The sequence below is a fragment of the Protomyctophum parallelum genome (genome assembly GCF_964188405.1).
Source record: "Protomyctophum parallelum genome assembly, chromosome: 2".
Taxonomy (NCBI): domain Eukaryota; kingdom Metazoa; phylum Chordata; class Actinopteri; order Myctophiformes; family Myctophidae; genus Protomyctophum; species Protomyctophum parallelum.
In genome coordinates, this window is record NC_139699.1 from 58,861,299 (window position 1) to 58,883,464 (window position 22,166).

Genomic DNA, 22,166 nt, shown 5'->3' on the forward strand with positions numbered 1-22,166 from the left:
CTCCATTCCGGGGGGGACGCAACATTTACTAAGACGACATACATCGTTGCTGTCTGGATATGTCCAACCATCACTTTTCAGTAGTTAAGCCACAAGCTTGATGTGTTGTGACATGACTTAAGTTTGTGCCTGACTGCAACAATATCAAATGTCTTAAATATTTCTTTGGTAGAAATGAGGGCACAATCATTATAGAAGTTTCATGTGATCAGTTGGTGTAGATTAGAACATGCAGCATATGCTGAGCCCAGCTATCGGTTAATATTTCAGTTGTACATGCTATACTACAGTGAAGATCTTGAAATGAGTAAGTTATCTGCCTTATGAAACAATCAAGTATTTAGTCATGGACAACTGCAATTTCAAAGAATCCCTTATGATTTTATATCCCTTCTTAGTGACATGTACTGTACATACAGGTAGTCAAAACAGAAATACACTTGTCAAGTATAGTAATTTCCCAACACATGCACCACAAGGTTATATACGAGGCCATTTAACCAGGATGGCAAGACACGTTTATGGAATTGTAAAACTAATCTACAGATGTTTAAAAATGTGCCAAACATCCCAAGTATGGAGACCAGGGGGTTTCATCATGAGGTTTAGCAGTATACATCTATATACTTTGTCACACAATGTTGTGCTATAACATTAGGCTTAAGCATTGTTTTTGGTTTAACACTGTTGGCAGATGAACCCTTTGTTGCAGCAGAGCCAACAGTTATCCTCTTTGGGCTACTTTTACATTCTTAAAGCTATACTGTAGAAGTAAACAACCTGGTTTTGATTCCTTATCTGAATCAAGATACATAATTGTGGTAACCCACAATTTCTACCTTAGGTGTGATTGTAAAGCGACAAAAAAAAGAGCTTCTGTTTTGCGCCTCATTTTATAGTAAAGTAGTGCCAAAATACCATCCTATATAGTATATACCTGGTTTATAAAATCAAATCATGTTTCATTCCAGGAAGCACAGTAGTTCAGTTGTGTACATCTTCAATTACTAGTGTCAATGCCATACACAATGAGTTGAAAAGTATACTGTAGTATTAATATGCTGATCATTCTGTCCGGGAACATAAACAGACCAAACTGTAACAATGATTAAAATTGTTAAGCCATAAATTGGAGAAGCAAGCATGATATATAAAAAATAAAAAGCTTCTTCGTCAAGTCAGCTATACATCATCACTGGACTCTAAAATGAGTCTGGACCAGGTGATGAGTTGGTATTGCACATTACATTAAAAGATTTATAAAAAAAAAAAAACATTTTGGCATACAAGGACGGGCAGTTCAGTTCAGTACCCCTACTACCTGAAATAGTCGTAGAACCCCAAAGCTCTACAGTAAAAGAGAACCATATTTAAAACAACATGCAACATAAAACTGGCACAAAATAAAAATGGAAAGTTGTCCTCTGTCTGAGCAGTATACCGGGCAAGTCCTCTGAGGCATTTCCTCAGCAAGGAGTGGAGAAATGACATGCAGTAGGAGTGCTCAAATCAGTGTGTCTTGAATGGCATCCTCTTCATCTCATTCTAGTTCATTCAAATAGTTCAGAATAGCAGCATAGAATTAATCACACCATTCCTTCCGGCGAAGATGCCTCTGTATCCAGAAAACTGCCTTATTGGCCGTTAATGTCTTGAATGATGGAGTTGGTGGTGGTCAGACCAAAGATGAATGCTCCAAGTATAACTGTGATTACACCATACACCACCAACACATGCCAACTGTAGGTGAGAGAAGCAACATGAAACGAGTTAGAAATATTATTTCAAATGGCACCAGAGGAAAGGACCTGTTCAACCATTGAAAATGTAAAACAAAAATAATCATATTACCTCACATAACTGTTAGGGATCCAAGTAATTTAATATTAAATCTGCCAATACAGAATCCCCTCCCGATCCAAGATGAATTGTTGTTCTACATTTTACAGCCGCACATCGCACACTTCAAAAACATTTAAGTTGGTAAAGCCAATCAAATGAAGTATACGATAGTGGCTGTCGGACTACTTAAAATGTCCCCTTTGATTACTTACGCGCTATTTTATATGCTGTCGTAGAGTTTGGCTAAAATTCCCCTTTACAATTTACAATTTACAATTTAGGCATTTACCAGACGCTCTTAATCCAGAGCGATTTACAATAATCAAGAACAAAAGCATGGGAATACATCACAAAAGCATTTATCATAAAACATGCGTAAGCTAAGAAAGTAACAGTGGAATATCTATATTATGAGACTATACATATAAACATATATATACATACATACATATATATACATATATATACTACTATGCTATACATATGTACTATGGCGTGCTATGACTATATACAATGCAATTATAGTGCCGTCTACATAACATGCTATAAGTCTGTATCAGATGCTATCTAAGTCTACAGAAATGCTATCTAAAGGGTAGGGTAAGTGCTATGGGCCATGATGGAGTCTAAAAAGGTGGGTTTTCAGACTACGGCGGAAGATTGGGAGTGATGCTGCAGTTCTGACTGCAATGGGAAGTGCATTCCACAGTTTTGGAGCCAGAAGGGAGAAGAGTTTAAAATATCTCCACACTGCAGACAATTTAGCAGCTGCTGAACAATAAATATGGTTAATGGGAGGGAGGGCAGAATCTATTTGTACCGGCCCGTCGGCCGGTCCATAGGTGGGTTGGCCTAGGTGGGCCTTTCTTTTTGGTACGGGGGCGACACGATTCAAATGAGCCCACCCCCGTCCAAAACGGTAGAGAAATGACAGTTACCATTTCGGTACAATTTTCTTTTTTCTTTTTTTTTTCGGCCAGCCGACCCACCCACGGACCGGCCGACCTATCCACGGACCGGCCGACCCACCCACGGACCGGCCGACCTATCCACGGACCGGCCGACCTGTCGCACCGGCCGACAGGTCGGCCGGTCCGGCCGGTACAAATGGATTCTGCCCTTGCTGGTTAATGGTTGGTTTCCTGAAAGGAAATCAAACAATTCCCTTGAGTGACCGGTTGCCAAGTAATGATCAACACCATCTTACCTGGAAGATCTGATCTCAGTCTCTGAAAGCTTGGCTTGAATGAGACACAGACCTATTGGGGAGAGAAGAAAAAGGAATGAACGAACAGATGTTTAAAGTATCACAATTGTTGCGTCATTAGAGCTTTGAACACAGTGCCAAATATCATACAATCATACCTGGGAAAACAAAGATGAAACAGGCTGCTAGTCCTCCAATTAGTGATATCACCCGGCCTATATCTGGGATGAAGAGGGCGAGGATGAGGGTGATAGAAAACCACACCAGTGTCTGCAGTATCCTGCGTCTCTGCTCACGGCGCACATCCACCTCAACCTGCTCGCCTTGGAAACGCAGCCACAGTCCTTCTATAACTGCCCTGGAAGAATGGAACAGTAAAATGTATTACTACAGTGTACCACAGTCTACAGTGAGAAAATACTACGGTATATTAACACACCATTGTGAATTGCATTTTCTAATTATCACACCGAGACCAGAAGAAGATGATAAGTTACTGTAGGACATGTATTCTTTAATATTGGTCTTTGTATGGATCTTCCACACACTACTGAGTTCCCCAACACGGATTGTAAAATTAATTAAGTGTAAAAATGCCCAAAATGTGTTGTTTTTTCTTTATCACTGTGGGTGCAATCCTTCAACCCACTAAGCAACTCAATGCAAGGGTGAATACCAACCATTGATTTTTTTTGCATTTCTTGCACTACCCACACGTTTAACTGTGTTACTCATTCCACGAATGCCCGGTTCTTACAAGCTGTACCTCGTTGTAAAGGTGTCTAATCAACGATAAAAACAATATCAAAATAACAACAATCACTAGCCACATCATTTGTGGCTACGAAGGAGAGTTCAAAGTACTGTACATGGGGATAAGGTGCTAGAGCATTATGACCCGTTTAAAACGTATATGGCGTGGAACATATTAATTTGTTGATGCATTAGTGAATAGAAGAGCGTGTTATTGTTGCCTACTGTATGTGGCAGCAGTTCAAATGAGGATTAGGATGCCTAGTCTGGTTGTTTGACTTCTTCATTTGTCTATATCTGTATGTATTCCGTACTTGTCTGTGCCTCAGTAGCATTGCCTTACCTGCCACAGAAGTGCAAAATGGGATAGGATGTGACAACACAGACGATGATGAAAGCTCTAGCGATGGCAACTGCAATGTCATCAGGAGGATATGACATCAGCACATCCTGGCTAACATTGGAGCCAAATGACAGGAACCCACAGACACCTGCAGGTGGACGATATTAAATTACCACAGAGTTATTGTGTCGGGTCAAAGAGATTCTATATAAAGAGAAGACAGTCCTTAAATATTTGGAATCACGACTAGATGGCGCATCACTCCAACATGGCGGCAGCACTTTCTACGCAACACTTCAAACACCATGTAAACATGCACGGCCGCGTGTGCACGTGCATACATGCGTGTGCACACATGCACCCTGACATTCTGAATGAATATGTTACTAATTTCTGCTTTGTTCCATTCATAAATATGACAAATATGATATTCGTCTGTGAAGACGAATATCCTTCGGGACAATAAAGATTATTATTAAAATGGGTGAATACATATATGAGAGTAGAATAGGATTAAAACAAGTTCTTGTTTGGTACAGCGTGTTAATGTTTTTTTTTAAAGCAACCGGAAGTTACGTCATCACTCCAATATACTATGGGACTTAATGGGAGTGTCGCCTCTTCATATAGAATCTCTTTGGTCGGGTATTGTACCTTATATTCAAACCACTGAGTGTATATGGGAACCCAAGTGGATGCACCCCAATGTAAAACGTTTGCACATAGAAAAATAGTCAGAGATACATTAACATTGAACAACATACCTGTCCCTGTGTACACAAAGAGGCAGATAATCATGCTGAAAGTGACTACAATTCCCCAAGGTTTAAGCTCACTCCTTTTCATGCTTTTGAACACTGGGACCGCGCTGACATGGCACTGTGAAATAGGAGGAGAGACAAGGAGGAGTAAATCAATTTTCTCTCAACATTCAACAGAAGTCCCAACAAGTCAAACACTCTTACAGTACTTACAGTAGCGATTGACCTATAGATTTGGCCTCAACAGGACATTAACCCATTAAGACCTGAGGCCGATTCTCTGAATGTCTTCTAAGTCAGTAGTTATCGCACTTTCAACATGTTTAGAAAATGTTTAAAAATTGCAGGTGTACAGGCTCGCATCGCTGGTACAGTGCAATGGTAAGAAAGAAATTCAATAATAGAATTTGAATGAGTAACAATTTGGACATTTTATCTACCTTTGTTACAATGTTTTAGTTCACCTTCTTTCTCCGACAGGCGTATATAAATTAGCTTATGTTTCACTATGTCCCTCTTTTTGTTGTTTAATGGGCAAACTAACTTCATGATCGAAAATCATACAGTACCTGGAAACCAAAACATATGGTGGGCATTGCGTTGAACACAGCAGTCCAGGACGACGCACTGTAAGAAACACACTGGTTTAGCACAATGTTGATGTTAGTGTTTGAAAGACAGGCGAATATCATCAAATATGCTGTTTAAGCTTTGATATCATCATATCCCAGCAGGAGAAAAAGCTGTGAATTGGTATTACTTACATACCCGTACTAATATTAAGAGCTCACCTGGTAGGAATGTAGCCTGGAATTGACTCTTTATCAGGCCAGATGTACTTGATAATGACGACAATGGTAACATACCAGGTACCAATGACACTCAATGTACTATATTAAAAACACAGACGGATATCTCATGTTACATTTTACAGGGAATAATGAAATGTTAAACTGTTAAGACTATTCTTGAGTGATAACTACCTGGCGTATTTCTGAAAGCCAATCTCTTTGGGGATGGAGAGCGGTAGAATAACCAGGACTGCAGTAACAACGATGGTGAACTTGCGGTCCGTGTACCAATTGTTACTAACCTCCCCTTCCCCTTCATGATATATTGCAGCCATCACTATATAAAAAAAGGACAAAGTAAACATTATTACACAATATTGTAATGTTAATGTATAATCCAGTGCACACTATAGAACTTGACTATTTTACTTTAAGTAGTTGTTGTCTTCAAATAATAAACATAAGTCAAGTTCAATGTGTGCACATTATATTTACAGTGAACAGGGTATTACATCGTCGTGACTCATGAGTGACTCATGAGTCATGACATACTGTTTACTGTGTGTGTGTGTGTGTGTGTGTGTGTGTGTGTGTGTGTGTGTGTGTGTGTGTGTGTGTGTGTGTGTGTGTGTGTGTGTGTCTAGCTAGATATGCAGAATTAAGAGGGAAGTGATAACAGATGGAAGCGTCACCGGTCACATTCTGCTACACTTGCAAGCAGACAGAGATAGAAGTTCTACACTGTCAGCACTTCAGATCATGCAATGTTGCATGGAAGGGTCATGTGATGAATAGTATGGAATAGCAGAAGTAGTAGTAGTTGGCTTTTACACCCTTTGCTCTTATGAGGGAAGACAGAGGCGAATTCTGACAGCATGCAAAACAAACAGAAAAAAAAGCACACACTCACAGCGGTCTAGCTGGTCTCCAATGACAATGAAGAATGCAATGCAGGTGCCGAAGGTGTAGATAGCAATGGCTACTTCACATAAAACGCCTGTAACCTTCCCACAAGAGGCCCTCACTACCTCTTGATAGGTGCTTTCATTACTGACCTAGTAACAACACAAGGGAACAAAAAAAAACAAAAAAAGGAATATCATGCATTATGATGGATATACAGTCAGTGAAAAAGCCTTATTTTGTCGTGCGACTTGTCACGTGATAACAATAACCAGGTGGAAAAATGTTATTTTTGCGGGGCAACTCAGCGGCATGGCAAAACATAAAATGAAGTACTCTAGGACCATTGTGTATGAAGTTATTTTTGCTATGTATGAACACACATATTGAATTTCTGATAACAGTTTCTGATAAAGTTACGCATAGCAACAGACTATCAGCTAAGAAATTCAAGAAAACGACTCAAAGCTAAACATATGGCAGCATGTGAATACATAATTAAACACATCCCTTACAAATTAAATATACAGCATAAATAGCACATTTCAAATTACTTCTTCAATGCAGGCATGACATACCGTTTACTGGCAGGCAGAGCAAGTTAAGAGACATCAACGTAAAATACAAAGAGTTATAGGGCTGCGAGTGATCGAGCGATCTTTTTGGCTTTCGCCTTTTATATATTTTATGGAGGGACAGACTACAGGCTGACAGGAAATGGTGGGGGGGAAGACATGCAGTATAGGCCGTCGCGATTGGGAGTCGAACCCGCGGCACACTGCCAGACTGGGCTACCAGCCAAGGTGCCTGGACCACTGAGCCATGGCTCAGGCGAGTGATTGATCTCTAAATCGATATATATATATATATATATATATATATATATAGATGGGTTGAAAGCATGTGAGCAAGGTAGAAAGTATTTCAGACCATCATTCATTCAGACCATCATTCAGATCAACATCAGATCAGACCATGCCACCAAAATGTGGAACGCCCTACCAACAGTCATTAAGACATGTGAATCCCTTGACTCCTTCAAAACCGCTCTCAAAGGGCACCTACGGATGGCTGCAATTCTAAACTGGCCTCTGTAAAATCTGAATCCCCCCCCCCTTTCCCCTCACTGTATATGTATCTTTTCCCTTTTTGCTTCCTATATGATGAATTCCTGTTCTGTTCTTTAACTACATAGAAGTGTCTATTTGTATGTCTCTAAATGTTTTGATGAATTAAACAATGTGGACCCTGTTGTAAACAAGTGTAATGCTTAATTGGGTCGTCCACTCACAGTTAACAGTCTTTGTATTGAGTTTGTGCTTGAAATGTACTGTAATTCTACAAACTATTAATAAATATTTCAATCAATCAATCAATCAAACCACCAAGTGTCATAATAGACGGTAGACCCTAGGCCTAGAGACAGACACTCACCTGGGAACAGTAGCCTAGGACCACCAATCCAGTGATAATGAAGGTCAACATGAACTGAAATAGGAAGAAAAAGTATTACGTTATGTTCTTCTGTTGTGGTGGTCAATCAAAAGAGGATCCATATACAGTACGAGTTTGTAGTTGACACACAACGGTTACCTTTTTAAATGTGTTTTTATCCCACGATTTTGTTACCCATTTTTTCACCCAGTGTCAATTATCTAATGTAATCCTGGGCCCTACACTTCCTCTGCCAACCTGGACGGGGGGGGGGGGGCAGCGGACTAACCTCATGCTTCCTTCTATACATGAGGAGTCCAAGCTGCTTCTTTTCACCTGACAGGGGAGTTTCCCCGGCCGGACGTAGCGCGTGGAAGGAACACGTTATTCCGACCAGTTCCTTTCGCTGCCATCAGGCGCCCCGGCTGGCTAGGGGGAGGTAGTTTAGAGACCAGGATTACTGCATGTTTTTGTGAGGGTACCTACCCTAGGTCGACACGGGGAGAACATGCAAACTCCACACAGAAAGTCCATTTCGCCAACCCCGCCTCGGGTATGGGCACTGATGACACGGAGGAGAGAACACGCCCCCAGCGCCCCCACAGCGTCCCCAGCGGGAATCGAACCCAGGGCCTTCTAGCTGTGAGGCGACAGCACTACCGACTGTGCCACCATGAACCCAACGGTTACCATTTTTAACACTAATACTCAACAAATACTGCAGGTATGATGAGATCTTTAAACAAAGATGTTAATAGTTTGTTGGGAACATGTCTTCCAAGAAGTGGAGGGAATGAGCTGTATACATTTAGAACAGAACCTCTCACCGTCTGAAGCATTATTCCAGCAGTCACGCCTCCTGCCATATTAAAGGCTGCTGGGAAGTTTAGGAGCCCCGCTCCGAGTGCTGCATTCACTACGATGAAGACAGCTCCCACACATGACACCCCTTCACTCTTTCTCCTGTCTGGATCAAGGTGTGGGACAGAGTCCACACTGGGGCTCTGCAAGAGCCATGCTCTTTCTCCAGGGTCCTCACTCCCAACTCCAACCCAGTCTGCTGTGTCGCTGTTAATCGCCATGTTTAACAGTCCACAAGGCCACAAGTCCTCCACAAAAAACAACCTAGGAGGAACAGGCAGGGTGCTCAGCCTGGGTGAAGGGACAAGAAATCACATGAGAGTGTCAATGTCCAGCCTGTTCTCTGAATCCAAGTTCAAATACCACAAATAGTCATGGGTTTTCAACTTGTTTTATGATGCAGAAATATATCTATAACGTTTTCTATGAAGCCCATATCTATTATGCATTATAAACATACTGAATCTGCTATAACACTGTATTATAGTGAAACACTCACATACTATGAGGCATATGTTTTACAACACAAATAATTGTATAACCACTTATACAGTCATGTCTAAATGCATTAAATTCTTCATATAACAATGCAAAATTACAGTTATAGGTAAGTAATGCTTTATAATAGTCCTAACACATAAATCATTTTCCAAATACTTTTAAATTCAAATATCTAGTATTATGATTATCATTATAATTTCTGAATGCATTATAATCACTTTCATTCATTGGGCGTTTAACCCATTAAAAACATCTGTGTAACCAGTAACCACTTGACTTAACCATTATTTTATACTTTGTCTATTCAAAAATAGTGAATGTGCGTGCAAAGTGCAGACAATGAATATATATATTATTTTAAAGCGAACATTTTTAACTCAAATCTTCGCTTCTGGGGATTCTTTTTTTTTAGATGGGTCAGCAGCCAAATGCATATAACTTCGGGGATTCTTGACATGAAAAGGTTTGAGCACCACAAAACTGTGTAGAAGATATGACCAGTTCAGAAGAAACATATTTGAATAATATTAGAAAATCTAAAATAAAGATTTAGAAGACATTTGTAGAATCGGCCTTAATGAGGTTAAACAAACCATTACATATATGCAAGAAAGAACACACAAAATGTTTCTGCATACACCTCCAGGGATGACATTACTGCAATTTTCAAATGTATGCCTAATTATTAATTCATCAATATTAAATAAAGAGTTGTAAGGTTAATTAAAGAAAAATAACATAAGAAACCCCAAGTCATAAAAACACTCGTGACCAACCAATTCACGTATGAACTTTAGAAGAACACAGTTTATGACAGTCATAAACTCAGTTTCATCCCAGTCAGCCACACATTTGGGCATGTGATCAGTAAAGAGAACAGAATTGCTTTTTTTCTTTAATGCAATTCATGAATTCACTTTGGATTCCAAAGTGAATTGCATTAAAATAAAATAAAACGAAATTAGTTAATTTGTGTTGGATAAGGGCTTATTGGTGGGTTTTCCGCTAGATATTAAGGACTGGTTAGGGTGTGTTTTAGCCGGCGGCGGCGCCGAATTGTAGCATGGACTGGACGAATCTCTTCTTGGCTTGAGGTGGCTTCATCATAGTAGTCAAATGGAAGTAAAACCTGTACTGTAGCCTACCCTAGTAACCCTACTCTGTATGCAACATTTATATTATACTCTCTACCTGGCAGCAGAACAAAAGCCACCTTATTAGCATTTGAATGAATACCTGTTCGCCCCAACACCTCAGTGGCCCAAGCGCCCCCAGTAGTAAAGGTGTGTGACTACGTGACAAAATGACCAGGGGGAGCCCCGCCGCCCGGGGATCTTCAGCCTTCATTCCAGTTATTATTTTGCCAGTGGGTGTCTAAGCTTAGTAAGCTACCAGGCACTCCCGGAGATGACGCCGTGGCTTTGGAATAATGAACCCTTCCTCACAGAGACCACAATATAAATAAAATATGCACTTTAGCTAGTTTTAATGTCAAGTACAGCAGATGACTGCATACCTTTGCGCAAGCCAAGTGTGAGGTGGTATATAATGCATTAAAATCTTGGCTCATATCTTCCACACACCACATCTCATTATCACCTCCAGGCTCCAGGAACCTTTGAACAGCGACATCTACGGGTCACATGATCAACCAGCACCCACATTTAAGCTAACCTAATAGAACAGTGAATGGATAGTGTTGTTTCTCAGAAGAACGTTTTCAAACTTTTCAATAAATTATCAGGGCGAGTGAACACCTTAGTAGGAAGGAAGCCCAAAATCCAAATATAGAAAACAGTTAAGACTTCTGTTAACGTTGACCCATTTCAATATGTTACTATAGCATTGAATAACACAGAGCAGGGGAAATAAATGCAGGTTGTAGCTGCCAACATAAGCTAAAAATGATTATTCAGGCAACTAACGTTTAGTAGCCAATATGATTTAGTGAATAACTGAAGAATAAATGCAGTCCCAAAGTTTTCAAATAAATCTGAGGTGAATAACGCTACAGCAGCTAGCTCTATGTTGACCAACCTTCACCAGACAAAATAAAATAAATTATAATTATAATATAATTACATTTCCCCATGTTTTTCATTTCTTCTATTTTTATAGATTATTATAACAATTGCAGAGGGATTTACCTTGTACGTTGCAGCCGGGCAGCCCTCCTGTCCTCCGAATCCGAATGAGAATATGAGATACTGTTGGTGTTGTGAACAGTGGGGGTGGTTCGCAGCACCTAGAATAAGCAGTGGGCACGTGACCCGTGTGATAGCCTCACGTGATTGGAGCGTTTGGGAATTGTAGTCTTAGCAGTAACACGTTTGATTGATTGAAATATTTTGCAGAATTACAGTACATTTCAAGCACAAACTCAATACAAAGACTGTTAACTGTGAGTGGACGACCCAATTAAGCATTACACTCATTTACAACAGGGTCCACATTGTTCAATTCATCAAAAATCGATGCATTAGTTGTTTATGCAGTTACACAAAATCAGGTCTCAGTAAAAAAATGGTAGAATTACAGGGCATTGCAATTTGATTGCTTTTTAGAACACTTGTTTATCGTTTACATTACATTTAAAAGATAATCGGCATGAGGGGAGAAAAAAAACCACATTCTAATTTCTTCTAGAATTGATTTATTGTTTGTTCAGGGTTAAGTACATGACCAGTGACCCATTATTCACTGACTTTTCATTGCGGGGGAAACATCGTTTGGACATTTATCCCTCAATAATCTGTAAATTTCTTAATGAGGCCAATATGTTATGAGTGGTAACATCCTTAAATGAGAACCAGATGCATTTTTTATTTCCCCCATATCAGGTGTTCAGTACAATGTTCAAATATGGAAAGAAATCAAGTTGGGTGTTTGGATTTTTTAGGGCATGAAAAAAGTTGCGTCTAGAAATTGTGCAAAGGAACCATCCATCTCTAAACCTTGTTAGAAGTCTCATGACTAGTGCTCGTGTTGCAAGGGAAGGGACATTGATTGAAGAGAACTGACTTACTGCTGTCTGTCACACAAGCAACCAACTACATTGAAATGCAAAATATTCCTACAGGACAAATACTGCATACAGGGAAGACAAGATAGAGCAAGGATACGATAATTAAGAGACAGAGGATACGATAATTAAGAGACAGTGGCCAGTCAATAATTCATCATGTTGGTTCCAGATTGATTGACTGATTGTGCTTGTTGGTTGATAAGCAAGCAAAGCTCAACACTTTAGGTTTAGGGACTGTGTTAGTATATACACACACTGTAGAGTGTTATTCTACTGAAACCGACAAAATGCCATATCTCCAATAAAGTGCTATGAGATTTTAATATAATGTTGTCAGCTTCAAGGAGGAAAACCTGGCGACATACATGAAGATCACAATTGCCCACAGCAGACAAATAAAGCTATGAGAAGAACAATCTAAAATGCAACCAGAATGTGTCCAAATAATAAATAAGCACAGACAAGGTCCTCAGATATCAGCCCTTAGGTCAGTAGTGAGGCAAGTTGTTTTTACAAACTTTGACATAGTTCTCTCCAGCAGGAAGATAGATGTGTGTTTGGAAACTAAAAAGAAACAAACTGTTTAACAATAACCCCAATGCTAGAGACTCACTGGTCAAAGTTGAACTCATGACGAAATCCAATCAATAAAATGTCAAACCCAACATCCAGCTCTTTCTCTAGGATGGAATGAAAGGAAAATGGAGACAAATTAGAATTGACACACGGAGCTCCTCTTATAGAATATAGTTGCTTTGATGTCGTCTCTCCTACAGCATGTGATCCTCTCTACTTGGTGACTGCGTGGATTCCTTGTGCCAAGTATCCCACGTTGCCCGAAGTAACACCAGCCATGGAAATCCTGCCATCCTTGGTCATGTACACCGAGAACTCCTTCGTCAGGCGCTCAACCTACAATAGGATTTATGGTCATAATGGTCAGCAGCAGCACATACAGTGTGCATACCAGTACATTACAGTCACAATGGAATGACCGTACTCTGCTCATGGCAATTCTCTTTCTGTAGATCTTAACCCATTCTGACCTGAGATCAGATTCATACGAGGTTTCCACTGGACACACACTGGTCCGATGAACCCATTCTGACCTGAGATCAGATTCTAAAAAATGTCAGTCGTTCTTCGATTTTTCAAAAAATAGCAGACCTACAAGCTCGTATCGCGCCACTCGGTGGCGCGATATGAGCTTGTAGATCTGCTATTTTTAAATAGCTAAAGCATAACATGATGCTGACACCAAAATGGGTGCCCGTTCAGAATGGGTTAAAGGACAATTTGGGTTTTTTCAACCAAGGAGTGTTTTTCGTGCAAAACTAATGCTTGGAATGGATTCAGAATCATGAAAACCCCCTAGTTTGGCCATAGACCCCCCTAGTTTGGCCATAGCCCAAATGTGCTGACTTCATCACATTTGTGATGACGGCTATGGCCATTTTATAGCCCCAAAGAGTTTTTTTTCTGTTAAACTAAAGCTTGGATTATTCACATTATGTGCCCTTTCATTCTTTCAAAATAGCGACGTGGGGGTGGCTCCCTGATTTGTAGAATCAGGCTTGGGTTAAATTGATCTTAGGGATCAATACCTGCATGCGTGTGTATGTGTATTTTGTCAAGACAGACAATTGATAAATGGATGAATAACAAATGGCATGTGGGTGTCTCTCAATCTTTTTTTATCTGCTGCACCAAGCAAGCAAAGCTGAACTGGAACTGGTATTCTACCTTTGGGAAAGCCTATTGCAGGAAGCTCAAAGAGCAATATGTCCGCCATTTAAAATGTGCTCTGTCTCTGTCTCCACTTCTGAAGATGCAAGTAGGCCGGGCGCAGCGCACGCTTGCGACCAGCAGCAATAAGTTTGGTTTGATTAATGTATGTATATGTGTTTCAAGCCTTAAACTGTAAAACCTTTTGCCCTTCGGGGACACTAATAAACAACCTTGAACCTTGTCATAGCTCAGCAGTAGAAATGTCAGCACTAGCATGGGGGACGCAGGTTGTAAGACATAGCAGTTACATATTGCAGCTTTAAGCAATTGAAATTCCAATGTAAACTCATGGGATTTTGTTACAGAACAAGATAATAACAGACTGTCCCTTCATGATTCTTCACACCCAATTCTATCTAGGATTAGCAGAAGAAAATTAAACAAATTAAAAACATACACCCTACGTACTTATTTGACCGAGCTCCCCCAGAACTCTGCTACTTTTGCCATCAAAATTCAAGACCAAACTCTTCCCCCTCCCCAAATGGGGACACTACTGCTCAAGTGGACACACCCTGTAAAGAATATACACATCCATGTACCTGTTCAGGTTTAAGGCCTGTGAAGCAGAACATGCCAATCTGATCGATAACGTGCTGCCAGTTGTGGCTGGAGCCCTCCTTCTTCAGGCCAGCCTCCAGCTTTTCCCTCATCACGATGATGCGATTGGCCATGTCATGAACCTCCTCCAACCTGTTTGAAAGAAAAGTAAAATGATTGTAGTTACTTACGATAATGTTATGACATATAAACAAGATCTGTGCTTAGACTATATGTACATCCCAATTTCTCACACACAAACAAATTCTAAAGACATACCACAGTGAACGCAGTTCTGGTGTGTTAAGGATGGTTGCTGCGATTCTGGCACCATTCATTGGTGGATTTGAGTAAATGGGTCTGATAAGAATCTTAAGTTGAGACTCAACCCTCTTGGTCTCCTCTGCATCCTTGCACACAACCGTGAACCCTCCAACACGCTCACCTGTTTATAAAAACACATGGTGTCAAACAACTTCTGATCTAAGCAAAAGTATTTCTGCCGTAAATAAATCATTTAATATTATGCATTTGCCAATGTTGGCCTGTAAATGAGCCACTGTTACACAGTACACAAGATATTACATTAATACACAATTTTAACAACTGTCTTTTAGTCATTTTATCTACTTGATGACAACTTGTGAATGGTATAGTAGCACACACTTTCAATTTATCATTCACACCAGTAGGTGGCAGTAAGGCTAAAGAAATAAATCTCCCCAAATCCACTGGTCAAGGTGTCATGTGTTCCATCTGATGGCATTTTAATGATGGGTACATGGTGTCAAACGGAACAGAAATAATAGTTTATTTTGCTATGCAGCAGTTGAGGAGAACGCAACTGTGCATTCCTATAAGCACTGAACATGCATATAATGATTTTTAGTCCAAACTTCTCACATACTTTTAGTTTTGAGTAGTTCAATTTGAAAGATTTTTAGTGTTTACTCTTTCCACTTCTGAACAATCCTGCATTGACTGTTTGTTGAGCAATGTCCCATGTCAACACACAAAAAGAACAAAGGAGGTTTAGGTTTACCATGATAGCCATTAGTTGTGTAACAAGAATGACTTAAACCCTTTCGCTCTTTGGAGAGTATAGGTAATTTATACAGTTTCTTCAACTACTTAAACCCCGGTTGAGTGGAGTCACTCAGTTCTCTATAGAGCACCGAAGTCCTGACGTAACTCGCTCATCCCTTCGATTCCCCTGGTTCGCGGAAATACTTTCTCTATGGAGAATAACATGGGGTGATCTTAATATCGTCTACTATAAGCGTTGTGGTCCAAAAATAAACAAGCTGTCTCGGCGTTATTGTCAGGGAGGTGTCTCTGTATCGTTTGCAACAGTCAGTCACTCATATATGATACAGTCTGCTTCTAGCGAAAATGTAACTAATTCAGTAGCAGCAACATTAGCGTTTTCTCTCAGTCAGTTGATTCTTCATATCCATATGAGTGAAGCGGCCGGGATGACATGTTCATTTTTCAAACACAGTTCTTATATGAAGCAATCTAAAAATCCTCCTATGGCGATTTCAATGCAACTAAACAAATACATGAACCTGGGGACTGACGCCCTCTACTGAAAGTGACGTCAGACTTCGGTGCTCTATACTTGTAACTTTTGTTTTGGTGCTAGATTAAGTTTATTATCATGATTGTGTACTGACCATAGAGACCCATATTCTTTGCAAAGGACTGAGAGAGAACGACGTTGTGACCCTGTTCAATGAAGTAACGTACAGCCCAGGCGTCTTTATCGATGTCTCCACTGGCGAAGCCTTGGTAGGCCATGTCAAAGAACACCAGCAGGTCCCGTTTCTTAGAAGTGAAAAGGGTGAAAGAGTGAAGAAACCAGGCAATTAACAACTAATGTGAAATAACTTGTTTTCACAACTAACTTGTTTTAATCTTGGTTGTACTCCAAGTCCTGACTTTGACAAGGTGCACTACTGTGTAGCAACAAAAGTTTAAGGAGAGTTAGTGCATTCTCACCTTAATCATGTCAGAGAGCTCTTTCCATTGTTCTGGCCTGGGGTCCACACCAGTAGGGTTGTGGGCACATGCATGCAGCAGGATCACACTCTTTTCTGGGATTTGCTGTGGAATAAAAATCAATTAATGCTTCAATCACACAGTTCACCACCTCAATTTTACATCTTTTCAAGTCATTCTTAAACCCCTGAATACCCATCTCTTCACATACCGAAATATCATCAAGTGCCCCTTTGAAGTCAAAGCCACAGGTGGAAGGATCGTAATATCTGTATGCTTTGAGCTGCATGCCAGCGTCCTTGAAGATGGGCGTGTGGTTACCCCAGGAAGGCTTGGGCAGGTACACATCACGAGGCCCACCATGGAAACGAGACTGGAACAAAGGAAAGGATTTAATGACTAATCCATCCAACCCTCAACCTACATTATTAAATAAACATGTATAACGGAGAAGAATGAAAAAGAAAAAAAAAAGGTCCAAACCAGGAAGTTGGCTCCGATGCGAAGAGATCCGGTTCCTGAGATGGTTTGGACAGTGATGCTCTGTACATGGAAGAGAATGATTGCTGTAGTGGCTTTACCATGATATTAAGTACTTAAAATTAAGACATTATCACCCTAGTTTATTTTTGATAGGTCATGGCTATAATTATTCATTTGTGAAATACATATATAGCTAATGGTATGAGAAAGAATATGTAAAAAAGTACTAAGGTACACTTTTTTGTACTCATAGGCTATTAAATAAAGATCTAGTGGTGGTGCAGCGCACTAGCGCCCTCTATTGACGGGCCACCAGTGCCAGGCTGCCAGCCACTGATCATGAGTAAAGCGGCTAAAAACAAACTACTTACTCTGCCACTCTTCAAGACCTCATGATTATCTCCAAAAGCAAGCTGGGCACACACTTTGGTAAATTCCCCCAGACCACCAATCCCGAGGTACTCCTTATCCATCTGCTTAGCTGCAATCAGAGCCTCTGCCTATAAGGAAAATTCAAAATGCAAGGTTACAGAAAGAAGCATGTTGATTCCTTTTGAATACACAATAGCTTCTTAATTCAAGTTAATTGTATTTGCTACAAGCATAAAATAACTGTACACCCTTATGGTGATTTAGTAAAGAAATTCCCCCAATAACATGTGTGCCGTAGGCCTAAGATCCACTGCTATAGCAGCCGAGGTAAGGATGACAGTGCAATAATTAACCAATGAGAAACATACAGACGTGCAACACCCCTAAACCTAAAAACATCACAAATCTTGCACTTAATCTTATACTCCATAGTGGAATATATGTGACCAAATTTGACTGACTGGACTTTTGCGTCAAATGAAAGCAGGGAATCATAGCGTCAAACTGACATATTGGTTGTTCAGTTTGACCCACCAGTTTTGGAGATATGGCTTATAGAGTAATGATTTGCCCCTTGCGGTGGGGGTTACACCTTTGGGGATAGAGAGAGAGAGACCACTTTACCTTGCGGACACAACTGAGCACGAAGGGCTTGCCATTGTCGTCTCTGTACGCCCCAACACCCAAGTTCATCTTCTTGGGGTTGGTGTCTTTCTTGAAAGCCTCACTCACTCCCAGGATGGGATCTGGGGGGCCCATCTGCACTCCACCCCACCATGAGCTGCAAGGAAGCCCAATAAGTGAATGGTAAAAAGACACACATTGGATAATAAGAGCGTGTGGCAGGGAGGGATCATAGGAGGGTCAAGGGAGGGTCATGGGTGATGAGGCAGGGTCAAGAGTGAGATGTAAATAGTGTGCACTCACTGCACTATAAATAAACTCTTAAACCAGAAAAGACAGAAATAGGAAAAGCATGTGAAGGAGAAAACTAATTTCACTCCAATTCACAGGAAATTGTATTAATAATTCTAGCAATCTATACAGCTCATCTCCAACACTGATTGCACTTAAGGGATATTTCACTTAGTTTATAACACTTCTGGCTTTATTCTCTTGTACTCTGGCTTCTGTGTGCAGTCACTGCACAGACAGTTTTAGGTTTCTTGCTTCAATATTAAATATGATCCGTCCTTAACCCTATATTAATTTGACATTTTAATCCTATATGAGCCCAATTGCAAACACATATCCCTGTTTCAGCTTCTGATGACTGACATTGACCTCTAAGTTTATGTTTTGACCATTTTTCGATTAGTCATTTCACATGTCATGCTGTTGATTTCCATTACAAATGCACAAAGTAGCCTCAGGCAGTTTAATGTTGAAATCAAGGTTGCGCATCATTACACATTGTTGAAATCAAGGTTGTGCATCATTGCACAACTTCTGAAGTGGGAACTGGGCATACCTGTGGAAAAGAATGTTGAAATTGTCTGAGGTTGAAGGAAACTTAGTTTTTGGTCATTGAACTGGACACTGGTCATTGTCCACTATCAATTTGAGACAGAATATACAGAACGCTGGCAAATTTAGCAGACTGATGTGCGAGAGCAAGCCGTTAACGGTATGTGAACTTGCGCTAAAAGAAAGATGGGTATTTTTTTCCAATGTTAATGTTTAACAATTAAATAACTAATAAAAGAATGAAGGTCGACACATTCATTAGAAGGGCAATATCAGTCATGAGATGCAGGGATCTTTGTTTCCAATAAGTCTGTGGAGTTTGATGCAGAATAGACTTAATGGTCCATTCCACGCATGCATGTTGCACATAAATATCTTAAAATCTATTCAAGTGAAATACCCCTTTAACTCGTCCCGTTGGAGCATGCCAACCTAATTAGCCATTCTCATATCCCAGTCTGAGACCACCAACTCAAGTTCAATATGGCTTAAATGTTAGTTACTTCCAGGTAATTATTCTGGTAAATCTGCAGCACGGAGTCAATGTCTAGCGCCAACAATTAAATTGCCATTTATGGACATAATTGTCATCATCCCAGATGCATTGTAATTTAAATCAATAACAAACCTTGAATATTGAAAATGTGTGTCTTCACGTTTAAGTTATATGTCAAATCTTATAGTAAACCTCTTTCACATGACACCAGGCTAAGGCTACACAAAGCTAATCAGCTAAACAGTGGTCCTAGTTGTACTAGTGGATTAGAGTTAACAGGCTTGGACATTACAGGAGACAATGTGCATACATTGTTGGTAAGATACAATGTTCATAAGGTCAGTCTCAATGTCTCATTCAAGTCATGGAACTATATAATATATGTACACACACACACACACACACACACACACGTAAAGCCCATGCATGAACTAAGAATATTTAATTGTTTTGTTCAATGTCACCCACTCCGTGTCATCACCTGTAGGCTGTTGCAGAGAGACATTTTTTAATCTCACAGCTAATTGAACTGCTATAAATGACCAATCATAAACCATTTTATTTTGTGCATCTACAATGCATTTATTTTCTTCTAGACGGAAACCAATAACTATGTGAAAGTCCCCTTTCCTTTCAACAGCTTTTGGTAATGGGCGAATTGTGTCACAATCACATTTGCTTGATAAATGTAGACTAAATTATGTTGAATGTAAAATGACATTTGAAATGACATTTCATGCACTCACTGAAGACAGCTTGGAGCTAAAATTAGACCTAAAGCTATCAAAGTACTGCCAGAGGCACAGACAACCAGACAGATAACGAATAAGGTTGAATGTTTATAAGTTGCATTATTATTTTTGTGAATAACTCTTAGCTTGAACTGCTGAACTGATTGAGAAGACAATGGCCGACTGTATTAATAATATAGCTTAGCCATATATAGATTAGATATCTGTACTCACTGTTGAGCACAGATACAGAAAACCTTCACTTGTCCAAAGCACTTGTGTGCATGCACACAAAACCTTTGAACGTCTGAACTTGCAAACATCAGAAACTGACATCAAGGTCCCAGTGCCAGGGTTCAATGGCCCTACTTAATAAGAATGGCCTACTGTTGATTTTGGTCAAAGAACTATAGGCCTTGTTTATTGTAAATTTAAATTCAGAATTTGAAAGCCAACCGCCAAATATGTATTCTATGCCAGTTTGAATGCAACAGATGCAGACTCTAGCCCTGGATCAAGCCCATCATCGATGCATTTTATTGAGTGTCTGACAAATACATCTATGATAGTCTTGATCCAAGCCAACTTAACCATTCATACATTATTTTCCTGTAAAAACAACTGCAGTAAAAACGACCATCACTGCAAAGTATTTGCCCTCCAAAGAGAACGCGAAAGGACACACTGATGGGTGATGACAGCCATGGATGACAGAACACAGTCCTCGGGTCTAGACTCGAACCAATCACAGTCCTCGGGTCTAGATTCGAACCAATCGACGACCAAAGTCAAGATCACGATAACCAATTATCTTGTGCTAAATTCCACAACTACGGGACGTCGCTTGGATCAAACAGGCGAACGCCGCGATTCATTGCGACCCTGAAGAGGAAATACTACCCACGGAAATGTTACGTAAAATAACTTTGTGACTGCACCGATTTAGCCTAAATGAAGATAAAAATCTGAGGAGACAGCAGCGTGTAAAGTATCATTATTCAGATCTAGTAGCAGTCGTTCAACAATAGATGCATAAAGACAGCTGAATGTAGGCCTGTGGGTGTCCGTTTGACCGCTATCTGCATTAGCTATATTAGCTACTTGGTTAACCTAACCGAGGTGTATTAGCTACTATAGCTACTGGGTTAACCGAGGTGCAAAACAGAGGAGGCTCAGCCTCAGTGAAGCTCGCTGGCCGGTCTGTCGAGTATCATAAGAGCTATACTAGCTAAACGTTAGCTTAGCAGACCTACAAGCTCACAGCGCATCCTGGACGCGACGCGCTGTGAGCTTGTAGGTCAGTGTTACAACTCCTTGTAGAAGAAGCTACTAAACACCGACAAGCAGCAGCAGGAACACCTGACCCAGAGCCTTAGATTCTATTACATGGCTCTGACCTGACCGACTCCGAGCGACACATTCATGAATGAATGGTGACAGACTGACTGACAAACGCCCGACGAACGAAGGATGGGTTATTTTTAAAAGGACATTGCGGGAGGCACGGTACCTGTTGCGGGTGGACAGAGCTCCCAGGGACGGGGAGATGTTCCCGACGCAGAAGATCACCTTGCTGGACTTGAGGAGGGCCATGGTTGTTGCAACACATACACAGTCAGACTGTGGAGAACGAGCGGACGGACCTGATGTAAAGGGCACGCACTAAGCAGCACGCTACGTGACGTAGCCACGTTCTGGTCACGTGGTGTTTGCGTCAAAGGCAAAACGTGCGCGAGCCTCTATCCTCTATGGCGCGAGCCCGTGTGACTACAATATGATTGATTGATTGTTTGATTGATTTACATTTTTATTTCACAGTATGTACAATGGGTACATTTCAAACGAAAGCACAAGTCAATACAAAAAC

The 22,166-nt window shown here is 40.5% G+C and overlaps 2 protein-coding genes across 2 annotated transcripts; both read right to left on the reverse strand.

Moving 5' to 3' along the window:
* Nucleotides 1-360: 360 nt before the first annotated feature.
* On the reverse strand, nucleotides 361-11,619 carry slc38a7 (solute carrier family 38 member 7). The gene is made up of 12 exons (XM_083757771.1): nucleotides 11,544-11,619; nucleotides 8,862-9,186; nucleotides 8,035-8,088; nucleotides 6,608-6,752; nucleotides 5,890-6,034; nucleotides 5,698-5,796; nucleotides 5,476-5,533; nucleotides 4,910-5,024; nucleotides 4,146-4,293; nucleotides 3,208-3,407; nucleotides 3,050-3,101; nucleotides 361-1,740 (listed from the first exon to the last, which is right to left on the reverse strand). Exons 2-12 carry the CDS (start codon nucleotides 9,114-9,116, stop codon nucleotides 1,635-1,637), a joined length of 1,377 nt encoding a protein of 458 aa, XP_083613897.1. The 5' UTR covers nucleotides 9,117-9,186; nucleotides 11,544-11,619; the 3' UTR covers nucleotides 361-1,634.
* A 413-nt stretch (nucleotides 11,620-12,032) lies between these two features.
* Nucleotides 12,033-21,947, reverse strand: got2b (glutamic-oxaloacetic transaminase 2b, mitochondrial). The gene is made up of 10 exons (XM_083759429.1): nucleotides 21,810-21,947; nucleotides 18,230-18,386; nucleotides 17,605-17,733; nucleotides 17,234-17,293; nucleotides 16,962-17,123; nucleotides 16,751-16,855; nucleotides 16,426-16,576; nucleotides 15,029-15,194; nucleotides 14,752-14,902; nucleotides 12,033-13,333 (listed from the first exon to the last, which is right to left on the reverse strand). The coding sequence occupies exons 1-10, from the start codon at nucleotides 21,890-21,892 to the stop codon at nucleotides 13,211-13,213; spliced, it is 1,287 nt and encodes a 428-aa protein (XP_083615555.1). The 5' UTR covers nucleotides 21,893-21,947; the 3' UTR covers nucleotides 12,033-13,210.
* Nucleotides 21,948-22,166: the final 219 nt, after the last annotated feature.

Bases quoted from the DNA above. Each gene is read 5' to 3' on its own strand.
- got2b (XM_083759429.1), bottom strand. From the start codon at position 21,892: ATGGCCCTCCTCAAGTCCAGCAAGGTGATCTTCTGCGTCGGGAACATC. The intron at 17,124-17,233 runs GTTTGGACCTTT...CCTTTGTTCCAG, and splicing joins GCATCGGAGCCAACTTCCTG to TCTCGTTTCCATGGTGGGCC. The intron at 13,334-14,751 runs GTACATGGATGT...ATCCTATTGTAG, and splicing joins CAGGCCTTAAACCTGAACAG to GTTGAGCGCCTGACGAAGGA.
- slc38a7 (XM_083757771.1), bottom strand. From the start codon at position 9,116: ATGGCGATTAACAGCGACACAGCAGACTGGGTTGGAGTTGGGAGTGAG. The intron at 3,408-4,145 runs GTAAGGCAATGC...CCATTCTTCCAG, and splicing joins ATTTTGCACTTCTGTGGCAG to GGCAGTTATAGAAGGACTGT. The intron at 3,102-3,207 runs GTATGATTGTAT...TCTCCCCAATAG, and splicing joins TTTCATCTTTGTTTTCCCAG to GTCTGTGTCTCATTCAAGCC.